The sequence below is a fragment of the Gracilinanus agilis genome, chromosome 6 (genome assembly GCF_016433145.1).
Source record: "Gracilinanus agilis isolate LMUSP501 chromosome 6, AgileGrace, whole genome shotgun sequence".
NCBI classification, from domain to species: domain Eukaryota; kingdom Metazoa; phylum Chordata; class Mammalia; order Didelphimorphia; family Didelphidae; genus Gracilinanus; species Gracilinanus agilis.
In genome coordinates this window covers 59,297,470-59,316,038 of record NC_058135.1, presented here as the reverse complement: position 1 = coordinate 59,316,038, position 18,569 = coordinate 59,297,470, and the positions used below count along the sequence as shown (strand labels likewise).

The 18,569-nt window shown below is 44.0% G+C and overlaps 1 protein-coding gene across 1 annotated transcript; it reads left to right on the top strand.

Annotated features, from left to right (window-relative positions):
- The first annotated feature begins 231 nt into the window (after positions 1-231).
- CASP6 (caspase 6) lies at positions 232-12,346 on the top strand. Its single transcript, XM_044680165.1, has 6 exons — positions 232-361; positions 1,619-1,765; positions 3,745-3,821; positions 7,807-7,982; positions 11,249-11,408; positions 12,108-12,346. The coding sequence occupies exons 1-6, from the start codon at positions 261-263 to the stop codon at positions 12,344-12,346; spliced, it is 900 nt and encodes a 299-aa protein (XP_044536100.1). The 5' UTR covers positions 232-260.
- Positions 12,347-18,569: the final 6,223 nt, after the last annotated feature.

Sequence of the window (18,569 nt, the reverse complement as noted above, 5' to 3'; positions counted from 1 at the left end):
GATTTGGAAACTAACCCTCTTCTAAGCCACATTGGGTCTTCTGAAGAGAATGTCAACTTCTTGAAAAGAAATGTTTAAAAAGAAGTTGTTTTATCAATCTGTAATTAAAACACAAATGAGAGCCATCCCTCCCAAAGATTGCAGATGAAATAAGCTTGCAATACGGTTTTACTTTATGACGCTTTCCAAAGTTGGGAAGTACATATGGCGCACCAAACCAGAAGACTTGGGTGTTTCGACCTGGCAATTCACATTTCTTGATGTGTTTTCATCTCAAAAACTTTATTTTTGTGTGTGTGTGTGTTTTTTTTAAAGGAGATGCTGAACAGAATGCAACAGAAATAGATGCCTTCTTTAAAAGGTAATGGGTCTTTGCTCAGTCAGGACTCTTGGCTGGTGCGAATGGCAGCGTGGCAGGAGGGGTTTAAAAGAGCCTCAAAGCAATAAAGGGACTTTGGAGCTGATTAAGTAGGACCAGGTTTTATTAAGTAGGTGAGTTGTGTAATAGGGCACAGAATGCTGCTGACCCCTCGGAGGGGAGGGAGGGCCCTTTGTAAACCGAAAGTGTCCTAAGTACTGTGATTAATGTTACTAAGTCCCAGGGTAGGCACAGTCCAGCTGTATGACCTTGGGCCAATTGGTTAACTATCTCCTGCCTCATTTTACCCCTCTGTAAAAAGGAGGAGTGGACTCGGTGGCCTCTTGGGTCCCTTCCAGTTCTCTGATCTATGTTCCATGTTTATAGCATGAGCCAGCTCTATTGGGGACAAAACTCCTCTGCCCCGGGTTTCTGGGAGGGCAGCCTGGGGTCTCAGACTTGGGATAGGGCAGTCCCAGGGTGCTTGATCCTGGCCATGCGTGGAATGTGGTGTCTAGTGTCAGGCCGCTGTGTGTAGGAAGGAGATGGACAAAAGCAATAGGTGTGGACGACGGGGAACTGGGAGAGGAGAAGACTCAGTGCAGTGTGATGGGGAAGAGGCTGAGGAGGACAATACAGACCTAAAGAGAGAAGGAACATCCAAGGCTGTCTAGGCCAGCCCTTCCTGGTACAGAGGAGGAACCTGAGGCCCAGCAGATTAAGGGGGCCCTGGGGAAAACGGATTAGACTTCATTCTGGTTATCTTCAAACAGGGGAACTAGGACTAATGGATAATGGACATAATGACAATAATAACAGTAGATAGTTATAAAGGACCTTAAGCTTTTCAAAGCACTTTACAAATATTAACAGTAATAGTACTACAAATAGTCATACAAATATTTCATTATTTCCTCCCAACAGTCTTGGGAGGTAAGTGCTGTTATCATCATTCCCTTTTTACAGAAGAGAAAACCAAGGCACAAAAAGGTTAAGTGACTTGTCCAGGGTCTCCCAGCTAGGAAGTGTCTGAGGCCACATTTGAACCCAAGACCTCCTGCCTCCAGGCCTGGCTCTTCATTTACTGTGCCACCTTGCTGCCCCTTGATTTCATTCCGTTTCTTGGTTCCCCCAACCCCTAGCACAGTCCCAGGCACACAGAGTGCTTGATCAGGCTTATCAGTAGCAGTCACTGATTTTGCTTAGTGCAGGCCCCTGGTGAATTTGAGTCCAAATCCTTCTTTGACTTTTCATGAACAGCAAACCCCTGGACCCAGCAGAACAGTACAAAATGGACCACAAGAGGAGAGGCGTGGCTTTGATCTTCAACCACGAGCGCTTCTTCTGGCACCTGACCTTGCCCGAGAGACGGGGCACACGGGCTGACAGGGACAACCTGAGGCAAAGGTAGGTGCCTCGGGTACCCGCATTAGGCACTGTCCTGTCGGGATGAATGGCTGCTCAGGGCAGGGGTGAGAGATCCCGAGAGAAGGATCCCCCTCGGGCTGCTAGTCTAACCCCCTCCACATTACAGGTAAGGCTAACGAGGCATGGGTGGCTCACTGATGGGCCCCAGGAGGGAGAGAGAGAACATGAATCATATAACCATAGTAAATATTTTTAAAAAAATAAATAAAATAATGTGAAAATTTAAAATAAAGACTGCCTAGGAAATGGGAGAAGTAGGACTGCAACTTGGACCTGTGACTTCAGAGCCCTTTCCACAGAAAAGGGACCCCTCTGCAGAAGTAAGCTAGAAAAATTTTCTTTCATAAAGCATCCCTGCATTTAATTTCACTCTTACAAGAGATCATTATTAGGAGCAATGAGGTGGCACAGTGGATGGAATGCCAGGCTTGGGTTCAAATGTGGCCTCAGACACTGCCTAGCTGTGTGACTATGGGCAAGTCACTTAACCCACATTGCCCAACCCTCAGTGCTCTTTGCTTTGGAACCAATAAACAGTATTGATTCAAAGAATCTGGTAAGGGAAAGAGAGAGAAAGAAAGATGTAGTTTGTTTTTTAAGTTTGAATCTTTTTTTTTTTTTCTGGGTTATACATCCATTATTATGCAAAACATGTTCCCATAGTGATCGTTGTTGTAAGAGAATACTTCTATAAACCCCGAATCCCCAAATAAAACTGTCAATAAACTAATGTGAAAGATAGTCTACTTTGATCTGCATTCCAATGTAACAGTTCTTTCTCTGGAGGTGGATAGAATTCCCTGTCATAAGTCCTTCAGAATTGTCCTGGATCATCAGATTGCTGTGAGTAGCCAAGTCTTTTTTACAGTTGATCATCATACAGTATTGCTGTTACTATGTATAGTGTAGAAAGAGTTTGTTTTTTTTTTTTAAGAACCAGGTAATTATTAGCTGCAATTCAGAGAGAGGGAGAACGAGAGAGAACCTAATAAAAAACAACAACAGATTGTTTTTAGGCTCAATTCAGGGAAAGGGGAAAGGATGAAAAAGGAAGAAAAGAAGAGTTTTCCTTAAAAAACCAAGTCATTTTTCACTTCAATTCAGGAAAACTTCCTTTAGCTCTGCCTGTCTCAGGGCCTCTGGTCAATGCTGGCTTCCGAGTGATGAATTTTCCTGCCAAAGCTCTTTAAGACCATGTAGATAAATAGAAGAGAAGAGGGGTCAAGATCAGTGCCAGCCAAAGGAGAGTACCTGTACCATACAAATGACAAATCCTCAAAATGCTATTTATCGCTTATTTTTACAATGTTGAGAGTTTTGTATGAATTACTTTCCTGGTTCTTCCTACTTCTTTCTCTATCTGTTTGTATGAGTCTTCCCAGATATCTCTGAAGCTTCTTTTTGTCATTTCTTACAGCACAACAGTATCTTATTTTTAAAAATCCAACAGTATTCTATTACATTCATCTACCATAATTATTCTGCCATTCCCAACTAGAAGAGGACTCCCTTAACTTCTAGATCTTTGCCCTCACAAAAAGAGCCACTATAAATATTTTCATATATAGAACTACTTGGGGCATTCCTTTCAGCTGGGGAACTCTGGGAAGGCTTCATAGAGAAGTTGACACTGAGCTGTTTTTTTTTAAGCCCCTACCTTCTGTTTTATGAACAATACTGTGTGTTGGTTCCAAGGCAGAAGAGTGGTAAGGACTAGGCAGTAGGGGTTGCCCAGGGTCATCCAGCTAGGAAGTGTTTGAGGCCACTCCTGTCTCTAAGCCTGGCTCTATCTACTGAGCCACCCAGCTTCTCCCTGAGTTATTTCTTGAAGGATATGGGCTGAGGGGACCCCAGATGAGTCCTGGAAGCCAGAAAGACACTGTGGAGGCCTGATGTGTGCCCAGCGGCTGCTTGGATTCCTTGGGCCAGCCCCAACACATGCTTTATTCTGTTCTCAGGCTGTCGGATCTGGGCTTCGAAGTGAGTTGCTTTGATGACCTTAAAGCCGAAGACCTGCTGATGACCATTCATATGGGTAGGTGGTTTCTCCATCCTCGCCGTCTGGCTATGGTGCCGCGGGAAGAGATAGTACATGTAGAATATACATCTCTGTGGGAACACGGATGCCGGAGCTCTTCTGAGTTTAGTCCAAGCATGACCAGTTCCCCATCCCTTTCTGAAATCTACAGCCTCATTTTAAGCATTTGCTGTTTGCAGGGTGTAAACACTCACCCCAAAAATTCCCCGTGGGCTCTGGGGAATCCCTGCTTGAACTCTCTCTAGAAAGGGCAGTGCACAGACGGGATGCGGCATGTGAAGCGATGGCTCTTGGGAGGATTGGAAGGAAGGGGGAAAGATGAATCGACTGCCTTCTGGGACTTCCAAAGTCGTGTCCCTTCACGGATGCCTCCTGCAGCTCTTCCACAGCTTGGTAGAGGCTCTTTGGCTCCTAGGCCAGAAAGCTCCCCCGAGCCGGGCCGGGGCCCCAATGATGGCTGGCAGCTTTCTCTAGACTGTAAGAAATAAAATGGATATAAAAAGCCACGTGCCATATTAAGAGTTAGTTTGAAGGACCCACCATACCTCCACCACCATCCTGCTTCAGCATCAAAAGAGAGTGTGCCTTCCAGGCACTTCCGTTTTATATTTCTCTACATTATTACACTTCCTGTCCACGTGATTATACAAGAGGAATCATGGGAAATGTAGTTTGAAAGAGCCCTAAATGTCCACAGGAAGTTTAGATCTGGGACCTCAAAATTTCCAATATCAAAAGACCTACATTCAGAACTCCCAGCTTAGCCTGGCCTGCCCCGGCCTGAGCCCGGCCACCTTCCTAGTGTGCTCTCTGGACCAGCTCTGCTCAGGTGGGAGGGTCAGGGCCTTAGAGGCAGCCAGCAGGGCCCAAAGTCAGATTGTAAAGGTGAGATCCCTCCTTCCTTTCTCCCTCCCTTCCATCCAGCAAGTCCAACCCCTTTGTTTTCCAGGTGACACGTGAAGGCTCAGAGGTAAGTGACTTGCCCAGGATCACACAGCTAGGAAGCATCTGAGTCCAAATTTGAACTCAGAACCTGTATCTCTAGGCCTGGTGTTCTATCCACTGGGCTCCCTAGCTGCCCTTGTCTTACTGGGTTTTGAGGCTTCTTTTATAGCAGAGATTCAACTACAAAGTAGAGTCCATTGTAAAAGTCACTCTTTTTCCACTCCTTGCTCCCTTAAATAGCTTCCTGCTGCTCTAGGGAGAGACTTGTTGCCCAAATGGCTTGAGACTGTGGTGGTGGCCCCCTCTCTCCAGACCATTTCACATCTGCAGAATATCTCATAGCATCATGGGTACCTTTAGGAAAAGTCAGTGAGGCTAGGTCTGCATCCTGGAGAGGTCAACAAAAAGGGAAAGGACCATTTGAACGAACATATTTCTAGCTGCGCTCTTTGTGGCAGCAAAAAAATGGAAACTGAGGGGGATCCCTTAATTGGGGAATGGCTGAACAAACTGTGGTATATGATGGTGACAGAATACCATTGTGCTGTAAGGAATGTTGAACAGGAAGATTTGGGCACGAGCTGGGAAGACCTCCATGAACTGATGCAGAGTAAAATAAACAGCACCAGAACATGGTACACAGATCCTGAAACACTGGGACGATCAACTGTGATAGGCTTTTCTACCAGCAGCAATGCAGTGACCCAGGACAATCCGGAGGGACTTATGAGAAAGAACGCTATCCACATCCAGAGAAAGAACTGTGGGAGTAGAAATGCAGAAGAAAAACATAGGATCAGTCACTTGTTTATATGGATACATGATTTGGGGGTTTGATTTTATAGGATTATTCACTTACAAAAATGAATAATATGGAAATGTCATACATAATAATATACATATAACCCAAATCAAATTGCCTGCCAGCATGGGAAGCAGGAAGGGAAGAGAGAAAGATAAGTTCAATTATATAACCTGGGAAACTGTGGAAAAAGTCAGTGAAGGGCAGCCAGGTGGGGCTTGGAGGTTCTGAGTTCAAATGTGGCCTCAGACACTTCCCAGCTATGTGCCCCTAGGCAAGTCACTTACCCTTAGCCTTTACTGCTCTTCTGTCTTGGAACCAGTACACAGTACCGATTCTGAAAAAGAAGGTAAGGGTAAAAAAAAAAAAAAAAACAAGAAAAGTCAGTGAACTATGAGAAAAGCTCATTAACCACACCCTCATTTAATTCATGTTTGTTCTCAGGCAATGATTCTTAGATGATGGAGTTTCAGTTCCTACTTCTAAAACTTAGTCAGGTTACGTTTGTTTTTTGTTTCCCTACTTCCCTCCCTTCCTCCCTCCCTCCCTCCCTTCCTTTCTTCCTTCCTTTTTACCTTCCATCTTGGAGTCAATACTGTGTATTGGCTCCAAGGCAGAAGAATGTTAAGGGCTAGGCAATGGGGGTCAAGTGACTTGCCCAGGGTCACACAGCTGGGAAGTTTATGTGGTCAAATTTGAACCCAGGACCTCCTGTCTCTAGGCCCAGTGCTCAATCCATTGAGCTACCCAGCTGCCCCTACATTTGTTTTTTAAATGTTAGTGTGGAATGAATTATTCTGCTCACTTCCCTCTGGATCAGTTCTTGTTTCTTAGGTTCTCCCATTTCATCATTTCTTAGGGGACAAAAGATAATATTGCAGTAGGCTGCTAGGGGGCGCCACAGTGCATAGAGCACTCATCCTGGAGTCAGGAAGACTCCTCTTCACCAGTTCAAATCTGCCCTCAGACAGTTACTGGCAGGGTGACCCTGGGCAAGTTCATGTAAGCCTGTTGGCCTCAGTTTCCTCATCTGTAAAATGAGCTAAACCACCCCAGTGTTCCTACTAAGAAATCCCAATTGGGGTCACAAAGAGATGGGATACAACCGAAACCACAGTATTCTGATGCATTTCTGTTCATCTTTGTTCATCTATTCCTTAATTGATGGGCCTCTGATACCGTATTACATACTTTCTCCCCATGGTGCCCTACCCTGATGCCTTGCTCTTCCATGAAGGTAACCCTAGGGCCTGGAAGGCTATACCAGAAAAGGGTAAACAAGCCCCATTATATGCAAAAAGGTTTCAAGAAGAGGCTAGTGATAAATTGTACATGGGCCACTCAAGGGCCAACTTTGCCACGTTCACTAGGGGCCAGGTAGCTGGCATAATGAATAGTGTAATATTGAGATTGGACTCAGGAAGAAGACCTGAGTTGGAATCCTGCCTTGGACACTTACTAGCTATGTGACCCTGGACAAGTCACTTAGCCTCAGTCCACCTCAGTTTTCTCATGTGTGAAATGGAGGGCAATCATAAAACCTTTCAGTAGTGAAGATCAAATGAAATAAAATATATAAAGTATTTTGCCAACCTTAAAGCATTGTAGAAGTGTTAGCTGTTATCACCATATTGGCTCTTGGGTGGGATTTTTGAGCTGTGGCCAAACTCAGAGAGTATCTACAAGGTGAGGTGGGTCAGTGGCTTGTGCCACTGGAGAAGGCCCAGAGCAATGAAATCAGAGATTGGGGAAGCATCCGTTGGGAACAGCTTTGTTTTCACAAGCACACAGCTAGATTGGGCCCTGGAAGGGACCGCAGAAGCTCCTACTGCAGACCAGTGAAAAGACCCCATTTTATTTACATCCCACACGCAGTATTTGAAAGCAGATTTTAAAGATTACCATTATTATTTTTTTTATTAACCCTTGCCTTCTGCCTTAGAATCTATACTTAGCAGAAGAGTGGTAAGAGCTAGACAGTTGGGGTTGAGTGACTTGCCCAAGGTCATACAGGAAGTATGAGGCCCAATTTGAACCTAGGACCTCCCAACTTCAGGTCAGGCACTGTGCTACCTACCTGCCCCCATCACTGGTTTTTGCATCTCACTGAGCTGGATGGTTTTCCCACTTTTCTCTCACCTTATTCCCAGTTATTGTTTATTGCTATTCTCACCCCTAGAATTGTGACCCTTTGTGTTCCCTCCTGTCTGAGTCCTCCCTGATCTTGCCTTGCAGTGTCCACCTCTAGCCACATAGATGCTGACTGCTTCCTGTGTGTATTCCTGACTCACGGGGAAGGAAACCACATCTACGCCTACGACGCCAAAATTGATATCCAGAAGCTGACCGCCATGTTTAAAGGAGACAAATGCCAGACCTTGGTTGGGAAACCCAAGATATTTGTCATCCAGGTAAGAACAGTGTCCGTGGATTGGAAAGGTTCAGGCTTCTGCAGGCTTCGTGACTCCTTTTTAGGGTCGGTGCTTCTCTACAGATTAGGAAAGCTCCTGCCTAAATCTTACTCTGTCTGGAATGCCACCACCTCCCAACTGCCCCCAACCCTGCCCAAGGCGGGTTACGGGTTAGTTTTTTCTTTAGTAGTTAAGCTCCCACCTTCCCTTTAGTTTATATTTTCTGTTCTCTTGTCTTTATGTCACTGTCATTTACTCACATCAATACATTCCTCCTACCCCAAAGTCATCTATCAAAGAATTTTTTTAAAAAGGAGGAAACATGTATTCAATATGTCAATCAGTCCAACAGTATATGCAACATTTGGTACTTATAGACCCACGCCTCTAAATAAGGGATGAACATTTATTCTGCACTCTCTTTGGGTTCAAAATTTTGTTATTTTTCTTTCTTTTTAAAATTAGTTTTGATTATTCTGCAAACACAAACATGTACATTTCCATAAGCAAGAGACAAACAGAAAATATGAATCTCTGCTATGAAATAGCTTGTTTCCTTTTCAAAATATAGAATTCAAAACCTGCATTTCAAAGCCGTTCTACTGTCTCCAAGCCATGCTTGGCTCTTTTCGATGCTTCTTCATTGCTCATGATTACATAGTGCTGAGGTTCGGGTTTCTATTGACATCGCAGTCTGGTATCACTCTTATAGTGCAGAAGTATTCCATCCCCATCATATCCCAAAGCCTTAGCAGCCATTCTGCTTCTCCCCCACCCCACCCCTCCAAACCGCTCACCTGCCCCCCTGTGTTAGACCATCTGCCATTGGGCAAGTCTGGAAGGAGGAAGGAGTGCACGAGTGCAGTGTTTCTCACCTTTTGCCAGGGGATTTTTATCAGAGTGCACATAGCAGAACTATTCCTGTGGTAGTGTCCATTTGAACAGTAATCTAATCAGTGATGATTTAATCAATTATCACTAGAACAGGTTTTTAGAGGAAACTAAAGAGGTTGCTGTGGTTCAGTGGTTAAGAGTGCTGGGCCTGGAGCCAGGAGGACCTAAATTCAATTCAGCCTCACACTTCATGGCTGAGTGACCTTAGGCAAGTCACTTAGCCCCTGTAAGGCCTAGGAGGCAATCTAGGTGGTGCAGTGGATAGAGAGTCAGGCCCAGAGTCAGGAGGGCCTGAGTTCAAACCCGGCCTCAGACACTTTTTGCTGTGCAACCTTGGGCAAGTCACTTAACCTTTGATTGCCAGGCAAAAGGATCCACTGGGACCAGTGGCGAAGGGAATGGCAAACTACTTCCAGTATCCTTGCCAAGAAAACCCCCTAGATAGTCACGGTCAGACATGGCTGAACATTAGAGGAACTTGAGATTCACCTAGCTTCTGGCAGGCGTCATTAGCGGAGCTAGGCTTGAACTCTGACTCCACATCCCCCAGATTTCCCTCCATACCACCTCCCCCCGTAGCCCCATCCCTGTTTATCTGCTGGCTGCAGAAAATAGGATGTTTTAGTGATTCTGCTGACAGTTTTCTCTTGGCTGTTGAGACATTTTGAGTTATTTGAATCCATGTTCCTTCAGGGCCAAATGCTTTTTTCCTCTGTGCTTGCAAAAGGTATTGTTTACATGAAAATTTTGAGAGTATTTTAGAACACTTTAGAATTTCTAGCTCAGGGGTTTTCACTTTAAAAACAATTTATTGCAGCTGGGTAGCTCAGTGAATTGAGAGTCAGGCCTAGAGACAGGAGGTCCTAGGTTCAAACCCGGCCTCAGACACTTCCCAGCTGTGTGACCCTGGGCAAGTCACTTGACCCCCATTGCCCACCCTTACCAATCTTCCACCTATAAGTCAATACACAGAAGTTAAGGGTTTAAAATAAAAAAAACACAATTTATTTGATATTATTTTTACCTTATTTTTTAAAAAATGAATGAATAAGGCATTAGACCTTTACTAGGTGGAAAGGGCTGCTCCAGATGCTGGGGATACAATGGAAAAGTGAGGCAGCCCCGCTGTAGCCTGAATTAATCACCAGCCATCGCCAGCGAGTCAGCTTGAGCCTGATACAGATTTCTCTGCAGTTTTAGGGTGACGCCTCTACTAGCAATGGGTACAAATGTGGGTCACTCAGAATTTGCCTGGTAATATATTTACATTAATTATAACAACATCACATCTATGGAACCTTTATATTACATGAAAGTTATCACGCAGCAGGTTATGCAAACAAAATTAAGATGTGCCCTTTTTTCAAACCCTCACCTTCCATCTTAGAATCAATACTGTGCTTTGGTTCTAAGACAGAAGAGCGGCAAGGGTCAGGCAGTGGGGTCTAAGTGACTTGCCCAGGGTCACACAGCTAGAAGTGTCTAAATCAAATTGGAACCCAGGACCTCCCCTCTACTGAGCCACCCAGCTGCCCTCCAGACACGCTGCTTAAGAAAAATGTTTCTCATTCATTACAGGACTCAGTGAAATTAATGTGACTAATTCTATGGGGCAGGATAGGGGGAATGGAAGCTCCCCCAGGCAGGGACTGTTTGGCTTCTGTGGGCCCCCCCAGTGCCCGGGCGTGGGTTTGTGGGTCTGTTGGTCCTTGGGCTCCTGGAGAGCCCCCTTTTGGCAGCAGTGAAGTCTTTTTATACTAATCTGGGGAGCAAAAAAGAACAGCAGAGCAAGTTCTGCAGGTCACAGGTAGGCAGGGTGGAGGCCTCCCCAGCTCTGCTGCCCTCGTGCCCTGAGAGCCCTGCCTTACAAGGGCAGAGAGGAAGGGGAGGCCCCTGGCCTGTGGGGGGGGCTCTTTTGGGGCCTGTTCTATCCCTGGTCTGCAACCCTTCACTCACGGCTCACCGGGCTTTGCTTTAGGCGGGGCGGGCCCAGTCTGTCTGAGGGAGCGCGATTTCATAGTTTGTAGTCAGAGATGTCTAAGGGCAGCCGGGCGGCGCAGTGGGTAGAGCACCCGGCCTGGAGTTGGAAGGGTCTGGGTTCACATTAGGCCTTACCCGCTCCCTAGCGGTGTGACCCTGGGCAAGTCCTTTAACCTTAGTTGCCTAGCCCTTGGCTGCCAGTTTTGGGCCCGATACTAGGACTGGGGTTAGGGTTTAAAGAGAGAGAGGCGCACACAGGAAGCCCAAATTCTCCCGATATACTGGCTGGGAACGTCCAATTGTACAATGAACCCAAGCCTGAGGTATGGCGCGGCCGGCGCCGGGGCCGGAGTGGGGGAGGGGAGCCAGCTTGCTGGGCCTCATTCTTCTAGGCCTGTCGAGGAGACCAGCACGATATTCCGGTCATTCCTCTGGATGTGGTCGATCATCAGTCGGACAAGGTGGACGTCAATGAAACAGAAGTGGACGCAGCCTCGGTGTACACCCTTCCGGCGGGAGCCGACTTCCTCATGTGCTATTCAGTGGCGGAAGGTTTGTGTGCGCCCCCTAGCGGCCGGGCGGGGGCCCTGCGCTCAGTGAGGCCCCCCCATTTCTAACCCAGCAGCAGCCCGGACCTGGGGGGGGGGAGGGGCCCTTGGCCAGGGGCGCCTGACGGGACTCTTTGGAGGCCAGATAGGGAGCCAGGAAGGCCGCCTCTGGACGTGCCTCTACCCTGCCCCGAGGGCAACAGCACAGCCTTCCTAAAACCCCAGGCCCAAGAGCCTTCCGGGTAGGCAGTGGGGGCTGGGGAGGGGCTGCTTTGTAGTTTGTTTCTAAGGAGGATATATAGCCATTGACAAGACAGGAGTTGGGGAAGGTGATGTATATTTGGACCTTTATAGGTCTGCAGCTCTATTTGGCCGAGCTTCATCATGAGAGTTAGCCAGATGGCTCAGAGGATGGAGCACCAGGTGGTCTGCAGTCAGGAAGACTCCTCTTCCCAAGTTCAGATCTGGCCTCAGACACTTCCTAGCTGTGTGACCCTGGACAAGTCACTTAACCCCCATTGCCTGGCTCTTACTACTCTTGTGCCTTGGAACCAATACCCAGTACCGATTCTCAGAAGGGTGTAAAAAAATCATCTCCTGGCATCTTTGGTTCTGTCCTGATTAACTCTTTAGCAGTCAGGGGGAAGCCAGGCATGCCTGCGCCAGAGGCAGACTAAAGCTCGCCATTTCTGTCCCTTCCCAGGCTATTACTCTCACCGGGAGACAGTGCATGGTTCCTGGTACATTCAGGATTTGTGTGAGATGCTGGAAAAATACGGCTCCTCCTTAGAGTTTACGGAACTCCTTACCCTGGTGAATAGGAAAGTTTCCCAGCGCAGAGTGGACTTCTGCAAGGACCCCAACGCCATTGGAAAAAAACAGGTTCCTTGTTTTGCCTCCATGCTGACCAAAAAGCTCTATCTCTTTCCAAAGCCTAAGTAACCTGCAGGTGGCCCCTTTGCCTTTGCTGTACAGGCTCTGGGGGTGCTGTCTCCTTTCCTCATTCTTTTTGGTATAATTAACCTCTTGAGATGGGTCTAGTGCCTTTTAAATTTTTTAATCAGATGCCCAGTTTGGGATAGAATCTCTCAGCTCAGTAGCGCAATTTTTAAGGGGGACTCTTTAACAGATACTTTTGTCAATCTTCATTTTGAGAGCTTTGGTCTTGTCTTTTGGAATTAGTATGTTGACAAAATTCTCAGGGAATTGCCTTCCCCCAAACCCTACCCTAACAAGCATTTATCAATAATAGATCTTGTGAATCAGGAGCCTATCCAGATCATCAGGTGGTTCTGGCTTGTAGCATCTTTGTTTCTTCACCAAAACCCATTGAGTGAAAAATAAAAAGCAGCCATTCATTAATATTTCAATTTAAAGGGAATAGTTCTCTCTTCTCTGGGACTTTTTACATATTTTGTAAAGCATTCAAAAAAACATCTTCCTTAAATATCCATGGTGTCTCCTGATAACAAAGTGTCTAGTAACCACTGACACCCCTTTATCCCCCTCTCAATGTTATCCAATACCTGGATATCTTAAAGCCTGTGCCCACTGCCCACCAGACTTTCTAGCTGACTGCCCACTGCTCACCACCTGAGACTGGACCCAGGCTAAGGGCCACTCCAGCTACCTAGTGTTTTCTGTCCCAGATAAGTCCATTTAAGACATCATTCCTGTGGTACCCACTTCCCTCTTTGATGGCATTTCATCTGGGTCAGATTTGAGGGTCATGAATTCAAGATTATGTAGATAAGGTGTGCCTCTAAATATTCTCAACTTTTAAATGATCAATAAATCATTGACAAGTTAAATAGGACATTTTGCATAGGATTTTCATCAATCTAATGTGCACACAGACACACACACACACACACACAGGATTTCTGTAGTTGATATACCATGGATTTGAGATGAAACTTTTAAATTTAGTTTTACAAATTTGAAACTCTGAAGATTTCTTTTTTCCCTAGGATTTTCCATACATTAGACCCTTTTTAAGTTTTTATCTCCAGATTAATCACTATTAGGTATTGATTACATTCCTAAATTATCAAGTTAATTAATATATATTTCTATATGTAGAAATTAACTGAATTTATTTCTAGACATCTCAGGCCCTCTGTCCCCTGCTCACACCATAGAGGACATCATTGACTAACAGTTATGTATTTAGAGATTCTGTCTTGTGTGTTTCCATTTTCCAGTTCATTCCTTGGAGGTGAATACTTACACATTATTCTTCAAATATATATATTTCTTAAATGTGGGGCTCCAATCCTTTAAGTGCTATGCAAAACCAGCAACCTTGTTGCCAGAAGCCAAAGATGGTTCATTTTGGTTTCTTACCATGTAGTTGAATATTTAAGCAGTAGTTTTCATGTCTTGGTCCAGGTGGTTTTGTCCTGGGAGAGGCTCTCCCAGATGACCTCTAAGCACATGCTGTAGTCTGTAGGCTCTTGTGTTCATTCCAGAGAGGTGCTTGGATGCTATTGGCAGCTAAATTCTTCTTCCCCCACCCCCCATAGTCCTAAGTCCCCACTTCCTGGTGCTTCTTCCTAGTGAAGACACAGTAAGAGTCACTAGTCTCCACTGCTCCTATGTCAAAGAGGTAACACTCAAGAATGTCTATTTCATGTATAGACCGTGAAAAATTTCATGGGCTTTTGGGCAGATCTTACACAACACCTCATAGAAGTGAGATGCTTTAGCCACTGTACTGTCAATTTTATCTTAAATGTGATTGTTTTAATAGTTTTTAGAGTGATGTACCCTAAACTCAGTTGCCATAATGAGGACTGAGTTTCAGAAGCAATACAGACTTAAATTTTGTTTACATTTATTACATTGTTTTGATAATAACTTGATGCTTTTGTAATAAAAAATTATGTAGTTATTTGTAGATTCCTTTTATTTTTATTCCAATATGGTTGTCTATACATCTTAACTGGGTGGAAAGAAACCCATGCTTTCTCATCATCATCCATTTCCACGGAATCTCACACTTGGGGCAAAATACTATATTATCACATTTGTCAAGTCACAAGTTCTCAATGCCCTGGGCTAGGCAGCTCTCTGACGCTTTAAACTGCAGAGGATGCAATTCTGAATTGATATGAATTGCTTCATACCAATAAAATCATAAGGCTAGTTTAAAAAAAATTGTTCAGCTACTATTTGGTAGCTAGTTTCATCAATGGGTTGGAATTTCATATACCTTTAACATATCTAGAATCTCCAGTGGCTTCCCTCTTTTTATTATCTCCAATTTATTCTATAGATACCTTTTCCATACATAATTATGTTAGACTATGATCACCTTTACAGATGTTCAAAAAGTTAAAACTTCTCTGCCTTTGTATCCCCAGCACGTAAACATATAATAATACATAATATACAATAATAAATGCTTTTAAACGTGAATTAGAAGTATCAAAATTTCATGATTTGGGTCATTGAAGTCCAGAGAGTAATGGGTATTATTTGTAATTGCCATCACGTTGGCAGCTGTAAATGCATCTCGATGTGCCGTGGTCCCGTTACCCTAGGAAAGATGGACATAGTAAATTGGACCGTTGGTTCCAGCGTGGTAGTTCTTGTGGCACAGACTGTGATGGGCAGTGCCAGATGAGGACACGGACTCAGAGAGAGGGCAGCTCACCTAACCTAGTAGTTGTATATGCAGACACGCAGCGTGGATCCTCTCAGTGTTACCTGGCAGGAATTTATATCCCTTACTGGTAGATCCTTTCCATGACAGGTTTTCAGCTTTGATATTTTGATCTTATCTATGTGGGTCTTTCCTCCTTTGATTATAATTTTCCACGTATTATATAAATATATATTGTAGAATTATCATATCATACATAAGTAACATATTATATGTTGTACATATTATTATACACATACTCACCAGAATGGCTCTGTCCTTGTCTTCCCATAAATTCTTCTCTGGAAATCCATCTGGTGTGCTTCCGGCCTTTTTCTAGAGCTTTGGATATCACACGGATCTCCCTGGCCCGGTGACCTGCTCATCATCTCCTTCTCTTGTACGTCTTGATTGTGATCATACAATCAATAGCTGATATTAAACACCTCTTGTAGACAAGGTGCTGGGAATAGAGACAAAAATGAAAGAAATATTCCCTGCTGCCTTCAAGCTTGCCTTCTATAAAGAGAAATGACATGTACATATGTAAGTAAATGGGGAAGTTAGGTGGCACCGTGGATAGAGTGCCAAGCTTGGAAGTCAGCAAGATTCATCTTCCTGATTTCAGATCTGCCCTCAGTCACTTACTGGCTGTAGGACCCTAGGCAAGTCAGTCAACTATTTGCCTCAGTTTCTTCATCTGTAAAATGAACCAGAGAAGGAATTGGCAAACTACTCCAGTGTTTCCATCAAAAAAAAAACAACAAAAAAACATAGATAACATGTAAGAAATTTTAAAAATATGTACAATAATTTCATTAAGGGAAGAGGGAACAGCAACCAGAGATGAGAAAAGGCTTGTTATAGGCCCCAAGATGAACTTTGAAGCTCAGATTTGGGGTTCTACCACATAGAAGGAACTTTTAACATTGGTTCTTTGTTGGTAATATGCTATAGCTTCCCTTCGCCCACCATGTGTCTCTTTTTGCTGTTTAGGTCACCTGTACCAATTTTTTTTTAAAAATCCTTACCTTCTATCTTAGCATCATTACTATTGTTTCCAAAGCAAAAGAGCATAAGGGCTAGGCAGTTGGGGGTAAGTGATTCACCCAGGGTCACACAGCTAGGAAGTATCAGTCCAAATTGGAACCCAAGACCTCCCATCTCTAGGCCTGACTCTCAATCCACCAAGCCATCTAGCTACCCACCCGTCCCCTAAATTCAGCATTTTCCCCCCCTAGAGTTAACCATCACATATAGTAACATGGGAGAACTTTAGTGCTTAAAGTGTGGATGTTTATGGGGAAAGTTTAAAACTTCCTAAATGCAGTCTAGCCCCCTCTCCACATCCTGTTTCCAGCCCGCTTCACTGTCCTCTGTACATCTCTATTTCTTGTGCCTGCTTGATGACAATCAGAGTAAACTACATTCATTGAGGTAGCAAGATCCTAATGGCAAGGAGATCCCTCAGCAAACAAGTGCTGCTTAAGTAACCCCATCTGGTTTTAATGTTTATGTGGCAGGTCCCTTCTTGGGAGAGAAGGCTTGGCAGCAGGGATTTTTCAGCTCTTTTGTATCAAATCCTTTTGGGAGTCTGCTGAGGCCTGCAAACTTCTCACAATAATGTTAAATGCATAGAAATAGAGAAAACAGCAAAACAAACCAATTAGGTTGAAATACAATTAGCAGATTTTTTAGAAAATTACTTCATGGATCCTGGTTAAGAACTCAAGGTGACATTTCTGTTGGACCAAATCCATTTTGTTAAATAGTCAAACAATGGTAAAGATTGGAGGTACTGATTCTGAGACAGAAAGTAAGGATTTAAAAAAAAGACATAAGATTTAGAATTTAGAATAGATTTTCTGAGAAATTTTTCATTAAAAAAATTTATTTCTTCCTTTTTGAAACATTCAAATCTATAATAACAGAGCTATTAAACATCCAGTTTTCAAGCACAATATAGAAGAGAGAAACCAATAAACATTTATAAAATAATAAAAGCAGTTTTAATTCTTCTCTTTGATTTCCTGGATTGGTAACCGTAAATGGAGAGGTGGTCGCAATCGTCTCAGAGACTCTTCAGCCTAACAAAATGAAAGACAGAAAAGGATAAGGATTCCATCAGTTGTCTCGTGTGTGGGTGGGATGTACCCTGGGCAAAGTCAAGATGGCTTTTCCCCCCTATACTGGGACAATGGCAAGTCATCATACATACTTTTCCTTGGCTGAGTTTCATAGGTTCCCAGTTTATCTTGAATTCATTATTTGTATAACCAGCATCAAGAGTTTTTACTGCCAGAAAGAAGCCAAGGGACCTATAGACCTGGGGACCGTTAAAGACTGCCATTTTTCCTCCTTCATTTGTCCCTGTTTTTTGTTGTCCAGTCACGTCCAACTCTTTGTCACCCCATTTGGGGTTTTCTTGGTAAATATACCAGACAGGTTTGCCATTTTCCTGATGAGGAAATGGAGGCAAAACAGAGTGAAGTGTCTTGCCCAGGGTTACACAGCTAGTAAATGTCTGATGCCAGTCTAGCTACTGGGCCACCTAGCTGCCCTGTCCTTGTTTTACTATCCTAAAAACATACACTGGGGCACACATGGAAAGTGCTTAATAAATGTTTATTTTACTTGAAAACTACCCTCTACATCTTTTTCCTATAAAGGATACATTTGCCTTACCTAGTTTTTTTTTTCAACCCTTACCTTCTGCCTTAGAACCAATACTAAATATAATTTCTGAGATAGAAGAGTCCTGCCTTATATTAAAAAATATATGTATATACATATACATATATATATTTCTTAAAAAAAATATATATATATATTACCTTTACCTTCTGTCCTAGAACCAATCTATAATCTATGGTTATCTATAATCAGGGATACTATCAGTTCTAAGACAGAAGAGCTCTGCCTTAACTTTTTATTTCAACTCTTAATCTTAGAGAGAAGCTTGATGAGCTTTGCTAGCCAACATGATAGCGTAACACTTCCCCAACACCCTTTAAAGGGTGACTGTGAGTTAAAAGAGCTTCGTGATTCTGAGATAAGAGGATGTGCCCAGCAGAAGATAGGTAGGAGCGGTGTGAGAAGAGTTAGCAGAGAAGAGACTTCATATATTGCCTGAAAAGTCCAGAGATGTGAGTTACCCTGAGCATATGGGTTTTCCCATTCTTCCCTCAGCTGCTGCATGCACTGTGAAGCGTGTGGGTTATCAATACTGCTGAATTTGCTTAGAGTGAGTATCTGGGATAGCAGTATTGCTTTTACTTTATTGCAGAGTAGATGGTTATGTTTAAGATCTAGTGGTATGATCCTTGTGAGTGGCTGGTTTCGTGTGAATGGAGCACACCAGAAAGCACTCCATAGCTTTGGCAGTGAGTAGGGGGACCAGATTCTTGCACAATTACCTCTAGGACCCTGAGAAAGGGTGACTAAAGCCACATGGTGATAGTCCTTCCGGAAGCTCAGTCCCATCAGAACAAGGGCAGAATGGGATGAGCAAGCCAGCCC